At 39.6% G+C, this 12,195-nt stretch overlaps 1 protein-coding gene across 1 annotated transcript in view; it reads right to left on the reverse strand.

Moving 5' to 3' along the window:
* Lrp6 (LDL receptor related protein 6) overlaps nt 1-12,195 on the reverse strand; it is a 122,882-nt gene that overhangs the window by 30,817 nt on the left and 79,870 nt on the right. Inside the window, exons 8-12 of the mRNA XM_021188702.2 lie at nt 11,942-12,158; nt 11,130-11,419; nt 9,668-9,894; nt 6,696-6,880; nt 5,807-6,133 (exon numbers count right to left, since the gene is read on the reverse strand). Of these exons, the coding sequence (XP_021044361.1) occupies nt 5,807-6,133; nt 6,696-6,880; nt 9,668-9,894; nt 11,130-11,419; nt 11,942-12,158 (1,246 nt within the window). The remainder of the gene's footprint in view (nt 1-5,806; nt 6,134-6,695; nt 6,881-9,667; nt 9,895-11,129; nt 11,420-11,941; nt 12,159-12,195) is intronic.

Genomic DNA, 12,195 nt, shown 5'->3' on the forward strand with positions numbered 1-12,195 from the left:
GGGGCTTTCTCACACTCATTTGGATACAAAGGAACTCACTGGCACTGACAGACACCTGATAATTGCAATACTGCATTTCTGTTAAGTTCTTCATTAGATAAAAGCTCATATCCAGTTTAGAAGATTCAATAAATAGCCACTCTATTATAAATTTCCATCACACATTGACCTAATAACTTTGATCACTGTTGGTAAGAGTTTGGCTATAAGAACCCACTTTACATGGAATGGCTGTAATGTTATCTTACTTTTTGGCAATACTATTTTCTTAAGTGCCATTTGTATTAAGATTCAGTCAGACTTAGAAGATCTTGGTATTTTAGTTCTCAATTTTCCTGTCCAAGAAACAACCAAATATAAAATGGTTCCTAATAAGTTTTGTTGAGTATTGTCTTCCAAGTCAAACTGTAACCAGTACACAAAATTCCACAGTCATTGTAGATCTTATTCTAGAAATGTGTAGTGTGATAAAGCCAGACGCCAAACTGTGTATGGCTGCAGTCCTAGTCACTCAGGAGTGAGAAAAACTACTTAAGTCTAAGAGCTCAAGACTAGCCTGGGCTACATAGTGTAACCTCCACCTCAAAACAAGCAAAACCAAATCAAATATTTCTAAATAGATGCTTATTAACAACAACAACAAAAGCAAGAAATCTACTCAAGATATTGATAGGCCTGCAAGGTGGCTCCTTCAGCAAGGTAGCGGGCACTTGCAACTAATTTTGGCGGTCCAAGTTCCATCTCCAGGATCAACTCCTCCAATCTGTTCTCTGACCTCCACATGTATGCCATGAAATAAGCATGTAGCATGTCCATATGTATACACACAATTAACTGAAGTGTAATTTAATTTTTTAATTAAAAAGTTAACAATTGTTAATTTTTATTTAATATTTCTCAGAAGCTGATAATTTGAGTTTCTTACCGTCCATGCTTAAAGTGACACAACACATCCACTTAAAAAGTCTAAGTCCATTCTCCACCCTCAACCACATTCTCACATCTCCTATAGAAAGACCTTTTTAAAAAACAGAACAAACCAAAGAACCTAAGCACAGTAGTACATTCCTATAATCCCAGTACTTGAGAAGCTGAGGCAGGAGGATCAGAAGTTCAAGACTAGCTCTCAGCTACACAGTGAATAAATAAACAAACCAACAAAGGCCGTAAGTCACTAGGTTTTCCTAGCCTTGCATTCCCTCACTGAAGAGAACATGAAGAAGCTGGAGGTGGAAGCAGAGGCATCTTCAGCTATTTTCAGACAGCATCAGTAAGTTAAGAAGAGTAAGTTAAAGAAAGGTGCTGCTCTTGGGTAAGAACAGAACTGTCTTCCAGGCCAACCTTACCACATAAGACTGTGTCATCCATGGTACCAAAAGCACTAACTAGGAGCCATGCTGTATACCTGGGGGACTCAATTTGTGCAGAGGGAACATCATTTCCCAGTCTACACAAGTACCATCAGGCCACCAGTGTGTCAAAGCCGGGACTGCGAGACCTAGCTTCTTGTTTCGTCCCCCAACGTTCTTACTCACTCTCCATCCACTAACCGCCTGGGTCACATGTGGACATCCTCAAAGCTCATTTCCTCAACTCCTTCAAGTCCTGTCATGAACGCCACCTTAGTACAGATTTCCTGACAGCCCTATTAACCTTGCAATCTCTGCCCCCACATTTTCTTCTCTTGATATTTCTGTTCATCTTAGCAGTTCCAGGGAAATGGAAGGTTGGCGAAGGCAGGTATTTCTGTCTGTTTCATTCATTGTTAGTATTTTCCAATGGTTACAATAAGGCCTATCATGTTGTTAAGTGCTTAACACATACTGAATGAAAGAATGAAAAAATCATGTAAATAAATAAGCTTGGAATGACAACAAAGGCAACCCGTTAGCCTTGATTTTGTTAAGTAAAAGAATAAAGCGGGAGGAATGAAAATAAGTAGGTGTGACCGGAAAACTCCCACATCACACAGAATGCCATTTAATCCCTACATTACCAACATATCATACATCAAACAGAATGCCATTTAATTCCTATATTCCAACACACCACTCAACACTAAGAGTGTCACTTAATCTCTATATTCTAACACATCACATGCCACAAGGAATGCCATTTAATCCATATATTATCATTTTACAGATAAGGAAACTGCACCTCAGAAAAGTTAAAGGTTTCTCGAGACCATTAAACTACTGAGTGGGAGGCCACACATTCTTCCAGAACCACCCCCATTTCTTCATTCATTTTATTTAACAGTAATTCCTGAGTGCCTACCACACAGCAGAAGTACTAGTCTAGACACCTCAGATACATCCGTGAAGGCACCAGGATCAAAGCTGCTGCTTCATGGGATACACAGCAAGCAATAAGCAAAACGAAGGAAGTTACAATGTGTAAACAGTGGAGTCACAGACTACAGTACACACAACGAAGATTTGTGAGTGCTATAGAAAGGCTGCAGTGGGCCTGGCAGTGATAGCGGTGGAAGGAGGTGTCCCACAGTAAGTGCTGCAGACGACATCTTGCTATGCAGGTCACAAGTAAGCAAAGACTTAGACATGAAGGATGGGAGTTTTCCAAAAAGACCATCCCAGGCATATTAAATAAGCAGATCAACAGTCCTGAAATGAGACTGATTTGCATATTTAAAACAAGCAATTAGACCAATGTGTCTGTTATAGAGAAAGCAAATTAAAGAATAGTAGATAAGGAAACTTATCATAGGTTCGAGAAGGAAACTGGGTGTTTGGGATAAAGATGCAGCTATGAAGTGAGGGATATTGTTCATGTTGGGCCTTAAAAAACCTTGTATGAGTCAGGGTTTTTATTCTGCATGAGCTAGAAAGCACTGTCACACTTGAGGTCACAGACAAGCTGGTCTGACTTGGCTTTTAAAATCAGTCATGATGTAAATTATGTTGGAATGTTTTTGAAAGCAAGAACTTAGACATTAAGCTCTTCCTAATACATGGATGTAATACAACTACATGCAAATATTAAATGTTACTCAAAAGGAGCACACAAGAAGCCTTGGAGCACTGCTAACTGTATCAGACGGTCCGACAACAGATCCTAGGTGCCTGCAGCAATGATTCCCCACGGTGATCAGTCACCAACCAACCAACCAACCAACCAACGGGGCACATGCACAGTGATGTCAGAAGTGCTATTTATGTCTCCTCTTTCTAACAGTCCTCACACCATTCTCTCCTTCCCCCGAAATCTGGAGTGCTTGAGAGAGATGCCTGTTCTGACTGCCTACTCCTCTCTTCCTTTCCCAGGCTCACTGCTCACACCCACTCCAACTTGTCCTTTGCCATCACTTCCTGGAAATTACCACCTCATGGTCACTAAGACCATCTTTGGCCAAATGGATGGAAATAATCTAAAGGATTAAAAACCATTTTCCAGACCTCACCTAGCCTCTCAGCAGCCATCGACAACTCATCTCTTCTTTGGCACCTCAATGCTGTCTGCTTTGATTGCTTCTCTGGCTATGCCAATTCTCAGTACCCTCTGCAAACTTGTCTTCCTAAACCAGTGATTTTAGCTGCCAGGACCCTTTTTTATTCTCCACAAGGAATTAAAAACTATGGCCCATAACCCAAACCTGGTGTGCTGCCCTTTTCTGTAATAAAGCCTAAGGCTGTTTCCATGCTACAATCCAGTCAGGGCTGGATGGACCTGAGTAGGTGTAACAGAGCCGACACATCACATGTCTAAAACCTGCTACCTGGTCTGCTGGCCCCACTTTCCCTGTAGGGAATCCCACACCTGCAGCTCTAAAATACAAGCCCTCTGCTAGTGCGCTGACTCTGACACCAACTTGGAAACCATCTTTGCTTTGCTCCACCTCTCTTCTTCTCTCCTCTAAGTTTATTTCCAATATTCTCACTAACTCTGAAGCACACACAGAGTCCACGAGCCTCCTTCCATCACCATCCATCACCACCACACTGTGGTCTAGGTTTCCCCAGGGCCACATCACCTTTCACCCATTCCCACAGAAACTCTACAGTTGTTATTCACATTTTTAAAATGAGAAAAATTAAGGGTTAAAAAATTGTTGAGGGGGGACTGGAGAGATAGCTCAGCACTTAAAAACGCTCACTGTCTGCTAGTCAAGAGAACGTAGGTTCAATTCCCAGTACTTACAAGACAACTCATAAGTGTCTATAACTCCAGTTCCAGGGGATCTGACACTCTCACACAGATAAATATGCAAGCAAAACACCAATCCATACAAAAGAAAAATAAATAAATTTAAAAAGATAATCATAACAGTATAACATTTTTTTAAAGTTATTTGCTAAAAAAAAATACAATGTGTGGGATTCTCTAAAGCATAACTGCTGAATTATCATCTGTATTCTTTGTGTATAATTGAAGCCTATTTCAGAAAAGATTAAATCCTTTGCTATATGATACATTTTTTTCAGATAATGACAATGTGATTTCACTAATTAATTATATCTAAAATCTTACACTAAGCTGTTATTTTCTTCCAAACTGTTAGTCTCCTGTCTCCCAAGACTCTTCCTGGCCTGATGTCTTATATATCTCTTGACCATTTACTAATTTTCTTATCTAATCCTCAAGACATGGGCTTCTATATATAGTTAAGCCATATACCAGGTTTTCCATAGCAAACAATGTTGTAACATGCTTTTTGTTAGCACTGTGTGTTCATTTTTTCAAAGAATTATTTAATTTATATATATGAGTACACTGTTGCTGTCTTCAGACATACCAAAAATAAAAAATAAAAATAAAAATAAAAATAAAAATAAGCACTGGATCCCATTACAGATGGTTGTGGGCCACAATGTGGTTGCTGGGAATGGAACTCAGGACCTCTGGAAGAGCAGTCAGTGCTATTAACCACTGAGCCATCTCTCCAGCCTCCCTGTATGTTCATTTTTAATGTGAAATTTTGGTCAACCTTTAAAAGGATATTGTAGAGTGTGGTGGTTTGAATAGGAATGGCCCCCATAGGCTCACAGATTTTAATGCTTGGTCACTGGGAGATGTGGCCTTGTTAGAGGCAGTGTGACACTGTGGAGTGGGCTTTGAGGTTTCAAATGTTGAAGCCAGGCCCAGTATCACTCTCTTCCTGTTGCCTGTGGATCTGGATACAGAACTCTCAGCTACTTTCAGCACCTTGTCTGACTGCATGCTGCCATGCTTACTTTCATGACGAGAATAGGCTAAACCCCTAACTCTAAGTCAGCTGCAACTAAATGTTATGCTTTTTAAGAGTTGCCTTGGTCATGGTGTCTCTTCACAGCAGAGCTTTGACATCTTCTCTCTCATCATGTCAAACTCTGGACCCAGACGAGGTGAGAAGACCTAGAATCAAGACTGCACACATGGGCAGTGTCCCCATCTGTGAACCACTGCTTCACCCTGGGTTTAACTTCTTCATGTACATTTTCTGTATGACTTCAAACACAAAGAAAATGCTATTTGTCCTGTTTTATGTATTTCAAAGAAATATATTAGAATTCTCTTTGTTCTGTTGCACGCATTGCTCTTCCCTTATGATAAATAAGCATCACCTATGAACATATATATGTTTCTCTGACACTACACATTTTTTACTAAATATTTAAGGTCAAAAGTAAAAGGCAACTTTGTATGAAATTAAATTGCTATCATGAACTGAATGGTAAAAACTGGTATATCTCCCCAGTTTTAACCTTTGTATTATACAATGTTTACTCTTTAAAAAATAAATTGAAGCATTCTCAAAATGTTGCTTTGTCTTCTAATCCTAGCTGCCCCAGGGTACACTGTGACTTACCACTGCAGGTCCTGTTGTCAGCATTCAGGGAGTAGTGGGCAGGGCATCCACACACAAAGCCTCCCACGGGTACAGCCAAGCAGAGGTGGGAGCAGTGCCCATTGCTGGAGGCGCACTCATTCCACCCTGCCTGCCGGGAAGAGTGGAAGACCAGGATGTCCATCACATAGTCCAAATGGCCCTGGATGATGGTGCGGTTTTGGCCACTGGTTTTGTTGGCACGTTCGATGCTGCGTCGGCTCCAGTCTGTCCAGTAGATGTAATCTTGGTACTGAGTTAAGCCAAAAGGATGAGGCAAGTCATCTGCTATAACTTCACGGTTGAGGCCTATTTGGGGAAAGTCAGCAAACAAGAGAGAGACATCAGTATGTGAGGAACAATTATCTTTTTGGGTAAAAAAAAAAAAAAAAGGTAACATATGAACCATTAAATTTATAAGCAATTTAAAATAGAACACTTCATTTAAAAATAATCCTAAAACCAGATAAGGCCTCTGAAAGTAGTCCATCTGTAGTCTGACTCATGCCTAAAACTCATCTTTATAAATCACTAAGTTTCTTTAAACTCCTATAGTCTATTTTGATTTTGGTTTTATTTCCTGTGCATGAGTACTTACAGTTCAGTATTTCATTCTCCTTTCCACAAAAAGCTGGGGGAAAATACATGTGCATATCAGGAGAATCCCTTCATAAATATCAGTACAGATCCAACAGTAATAAAACTTTGCATAATACATAAATAAATCCAAGTAACTAGGTGTCTAATAACAACAACAATAAAAATATGCAATTCTAGAATAGCTGCTGATACCAAGTGTCAGCCAGAGCATCTAAACAAGGGCAGCCAGTGAGCCTCCATAAACACCTAAGCAAGAAGCAGTGAGGCTTACCGAGCATATTTGAGGATTCTATTAGGTTAGTGTCCAGGTCTGTCCAGTAAAGCCGCCTTTTAGCATAGTCGATGGTGAGGCCATTTGCTCGGCCCACATTTGGAACTAATGTCGTGCGTTCACTTCCGTCCATAGCAGCCCTGTCAATCTTAGGTTTCCCTCCCCACTCAGTCCAATACATAAACCTGGATTCAAAACAGTGGAAATTTAACAGTTCAGCTTGATTTTCTGAAGAAAGGGGTCACAGTCATGTATAGTAACTGAATGAACTTGAAAAAAAAAAAAAAAAAACTATAGAAAGTCAAGTAAATGGATAAAAAGCCATGGCTACATTCTCCAAGCATCTAGTCATCTCCAGCTAACTGTGCCCAGCACTCCTGCAAAGGTGTGGCCATACGGCTCTCTTCAGTCATCCAATCTGACCTTTCTACCCAGACAGGAGTCAGAGGCAAACCATGATTTCTTTATTGCAGCACTAACACTTGTAAAACTAGCATCAAGAAAAGAATTAACAATCTGGTCTAAGAATCCTGTACACTTTACTAAAATATCTTTCTGTATCTCCGAGTGTAAGCAACTTCAAATTTTTAAATACTGGTTTACCTTCCAACTTATATAAATCAACTTTCTTTAAAAACTAGCTGCAAGAGTACACTAATATCAAAATAAACAGTGGCTTTTGAAAGGCTCATATCAAAGGCAAAGTCAGAAAATATATTTGGTTATACAGCTCAAGAGAAGGTACTACACAAATAAGGACAATGTATACCATCCTAGTATGTTGTCTGAGCAATAAATACAAGTACTAATATCCTTATGACATTTAAGGTATGATCTACTTACACCTTACTTTTCTGAGGGTTTAATCTTAATGCTCCCTAGGGCTTTTTCTATATGGAAGGCCAAACAGTAAAGAAGTATGAAATTGCTCATGTCATGTTTCCAAGCCAGTTACATGGCATAGCTAGAACTAGAACCTTACTCTTAACCAAACACTTTGCCAGCTAAGCTAGTCAGCTGCTAGTGTTAGCACTGAGACTGGGACAATCACTCCGCATGCTGGCTCTCATGAAAGACTTAAGGACAGACATTCACTCAACAGTCTGCCAACTGACAGTACACTTGGTAGCAATCTATCTGCTGTGAAAATTAGAGTTGCTTGCATTTGTTTGTGTCAGTTGAGAGCCATGCATACACTACAGCGATCCAAAGAGAAACAACTATGATAGAAATTTCACCCTTGCCAGGGGCAACCTGTACTAGAGTCCTCAGTTCTAAGTACTGAATCTATCTGATTGGCGACTCGTGCTTAAGCAAAGAGCACCACAATCCCATCGCAGTTTCTGGTGTACCAAGAAGCTAGTCTTCACATGGCCTCCCACAGATGTGCAAAGACCTAACAGTGAACTTGATGTGAGGATTCCATTAGAAACTATTTCTTTCTTTCTTTTTTAATTAGATATTTTCTTTATTTACAATTCAAATATTATCCCCTTTTCCTAGTTTCCCCTCTGAAAAATCCTGTAAATCTAAAACTAACTTGAGATAGCATTATATCCAACCACACAACCATTTCATGACTTTCTTATTAAGATGGCTTTCTTATTAAGATAGTCTCATGCACCTATAAATATGAAAGGATACTTTAATTTTGTTTTTAACTTTATTTAACAGAGTATTATATTACACATGTCCTCTTCTACTTTTTACATAAACTTGTAACAAAAAGAAAAAAGAAAAAAAAGAAAGAAACTGTTTTCTTAATTTTCAGATGTTTCATGTTGCTACATGAAACATGCTTAACTCTTGTTAACCTAAAGAAAGTGCACTGTAATGAACGGTTAGTTAGTCTATTGCATAACACCAACATTTTCCGAAGTTTACAATAAAGACTGTACTAATTGCCCACTTTAAATTAGTGGGTATCTTAAAATGCAACTTTTGGGGCAAGGTCTTGCATATATACATATACACACACACACACACACACACACACACACACACAGAGAGAGAGAGAGAGAGAGAGAGAGAGAGAGAGAGAGAGAGAGAGAGAGAGAGAGAGAGAGAGAGAGAGAGAGAGAGAGAGAGAGAGAGAGAAATTGATTGATTTAAAAAATGAATGGCACTTTTTAAAATACATAGTATTCTACCCCTTACCTGCAGGGGGTACATTCTAATACACTGCCCCTCAATACTGTGTATCTGAAACTACGATAGTAACAAACCCTATATAAACTGTGGTTTTTTTTCTATATTTACCTATGATAAATTTTAATGTATAAATGTGACCCAAAAAGATTAGTAACTAATAAAAAATACATAGCATAATAAAAGCAATTTAAAACTTACAATCTTCTCATTTCTTGAATATTTTACCTAGTTATTTCTAGACCACTGGTAACTAAACCAGACCTTGGGAGTGAAGGACCACACTAGTTGCTTCTCAGGATGGAACACTGTTTTAGTGGGTTTCTAGTAGAGGTTGGGGCTCTACATACTGAAGGAATCTGAGAGAGAGCAAGCAATGTCCAATAACGATAAAACACTGTTCACTCAGAATATTAATGCTGATCAATGAATATTTTATTATGAATCCTATCTCACTTTCTTTAGTGAATGTTATAATGAATTAAATTTTAGTAATGAATTATTATTAAGCAGCAAAATATGAACAGCTTGGGTTTTTTCCCTTTTATTTGTTCATTTGTTATTGTGGTGGGTTGTTAATCTGTAGCTGGCTGGAACTCATGATGTAATAAGGTTGGTCTTGAACTCCCAGCAATGCTTCTGCCTCAGTATGCCAGGTGCTGGTCCCACAAATCTGAGGCTCTATGCCCAGCGATAACTAGTTCTAAAATAAATCTTTCCTATGATGTAGTTGTCACATTATTAATAAACATTAAGACATCAAGGATGTAATCATAGCCACTGTGTGATGAAGCTGTAAAGAATACATACATAAAGCTATTTACCCTTCAGCAGGATCCAGTGCCAGAGCTCGAGGACTGTCAAGGTCTTTCCATACCAAAACCTGCCGGTGCTGTCCGTCCAACTTTGATACCTCAATGCGATTTGTTCCTGTGTCTGCCCAGTATAAGTTCTTCCCAAGCCAGTCCACTGCCATGCCTTCTGGATAATCTAAGCCAAACTCTACCACATGTTCCAGTGCACTGCCATTCATAAAGGCTCTGCTAATAGTCTGTAAAAATAAAATTTGCAACTAAGACACACAGCTTAAGGTTAAAAAAGTTATTCAGAAGCCTAGATTTCATTGGTGGTACAAAGACACAGAAGTGACAAATAAATGCAACTATAATTAAGCCACTTCAGGGGGAAACTTCTAAAGTGAAGAATCAAAATTTCTTCCTATTAAGGCAATGAAATCAGATGCCTGGTTGGTGCATGTGTGTGTGCGTGTGTGCATGTGTTTGTGTGTGTATGCGTGTGCATGTGTGCACCTGTGTATTTTTTCTTGTCTGGTGTATTATGCACACTGGGCATACACAGGCACAGGACAGAGACGAACACTGGGTGTCTTCCTCCATCATTTTTCTTCACTATATTCCTTTAAGACAGGGTCTCGCACTGAACCAGAAGTTCACTGTTAGAGCTATCCTGGCAAGCCAGGGAGCTCTTAGGACCTCCTCCCTCTACTCCTCAACACTGGAGTCCAGACGTGCACAGCCTTTCACATGGGTGTCAGGGATTTGAACTCAGGTCATCACCACATTCTGACCCATGGAGCCATCTCTCAAAAAAACGGGTTTTCTTTGGAAATTTCTAGGTAATCAAGTGAACAAGGTGGGACCAGAATGCTTACTTGCAGTCAGCTTTCTAAAGACATCTGAAAGTACCCTAGGCCACTGTGCCAATTCAGATCTTAGCCCTTCTAAATTCATAATATAAACAAAACCAATTTTTATATCATCATTATAGTTTTGAACCCCATAAATTTTAAAAGTTAGTAATAGATGATACCACCTTACAAGTTCTAGGCCAAGTGGTGTATGAGTGGTATGTATCTGCAGATACTCTCATTTAATACAAGAGTCCTGCAAGATGGCAGATCGCCCAGTTAAACCCAAGGTTTATTTACGTTTCCCCACTCAATTAGCAAGTTTGTTTAAATACCACTAGAAGCCAAATGTCTGGCTGCAACATTTCACGTTCTTTGCAAGTTCCAAGTGCAGAACAATTATCTGAAATAAAGCCACAATCTAGGAAAGACTAGCCTCCAGTCTTAGTCAGGTGCTTCCTCTCACGTTCTCAGTAAGCTTCTCAATATTAAAGCTAGGGGAAACACAGGATGCTATAATTCACACTCAGTGTGAATTCCCACCAGCCAGCTGTATAAGCCTCTGTGTGATGCACGACGCTGTGATTCAAGCTCTGGCTTTCGGCCCCTGCATTAGCACTTCAAGCTCCTTTGCTAACCTTCAGTGATATATCAGTCCAGTAAATTCTGTTGTCTGTGACATCAAAATCCAAAGCAGAAGCTTCTTTGACACCAGTGAGAGGAATGGCCACATTGTTGTTGTTTGTTTCCAAAGATATGCGTCTGATATCCGCTCTCCGTGAGAACAGAAGGAAAGCCTCGGGGACAATGCATGTCTTCATGTCACTGATGAGCTCAAAGCCAATGGGACAGGCGCATCGAAGCCCCTGAGGCCTGTATAGGCAAAGATGGCTACATCCTCCATTGTCCTCAGCACAGGGATTAGAACCTAAAAGAAAATAGGTTCAACAGATACAGAAAAACACAAACATTGTCATTATTAACACATACTCACTTTTAAAGCAGGACATACTTTGGTTCATAAAGACATGGTTCTTCTGTTGGTCCTGACCTACCTCTACTTTTACAAACAAACAGTACTGGGATTATCCATGAGAAAAAGTATGAACAAATGTTTGATACCTACAGTAAGCTGTAAACTTAAGGGCAAAATATATATATATATATATATATATATACCATATACATATATATTATATGTATTATATATATATATGTATATGGTATATAATATATATGTATGTATATGGGACACTGAGTTCCTTTGATGAAAGTGGCTGCCTATGGATCTACATGTAACGGATCACACTGTGACGTCAGAACACAAGGCAGGTATAGTAAAGATGATTTTAAGTTGACTCAAACATCAACGATTCACCTTTACACTCTGCTACTTCTCTTATCTTTTCTAGGTCCAGATCCACTTCTCAGAGACTCTGGGATGACTCACCAATGGCTCTGTGAACACTTGTGGCCTTCAGTCCCATGAGGTCTGGCAGCTGGTCTATGATGACCTCCCTCTCTGCACTCCGTTTGTGTACTCTCTCGATGCTCCGCCTCTGCCAGTCAGTCCAGTAAACATAGTCTCCCAGCAAGGTAAACCCAAATATGTGAGGGATCTTGTCTTCCACCAGCACTCGCCTCCCGGTGCCATCGGTATTCATAACCTTCAGGTTTGAGATGGAAGAGAAGACGGAGGTCTAG

Source organism: Mus pahari, chromosome 2 (genome assembly GCF_900095145.1).
Source record: "Mus pahari chromosome 2, PAHARI_EIJ_v1.1, whole genome shotgun sequence".
In the NCBI taxonomy this organism is placed as follows: domain Eukaryota; kingdom Metazoa; phylum Chordata; class Mammalia; order Rodentia; family Muridae; genus Mus; species Mus pahari.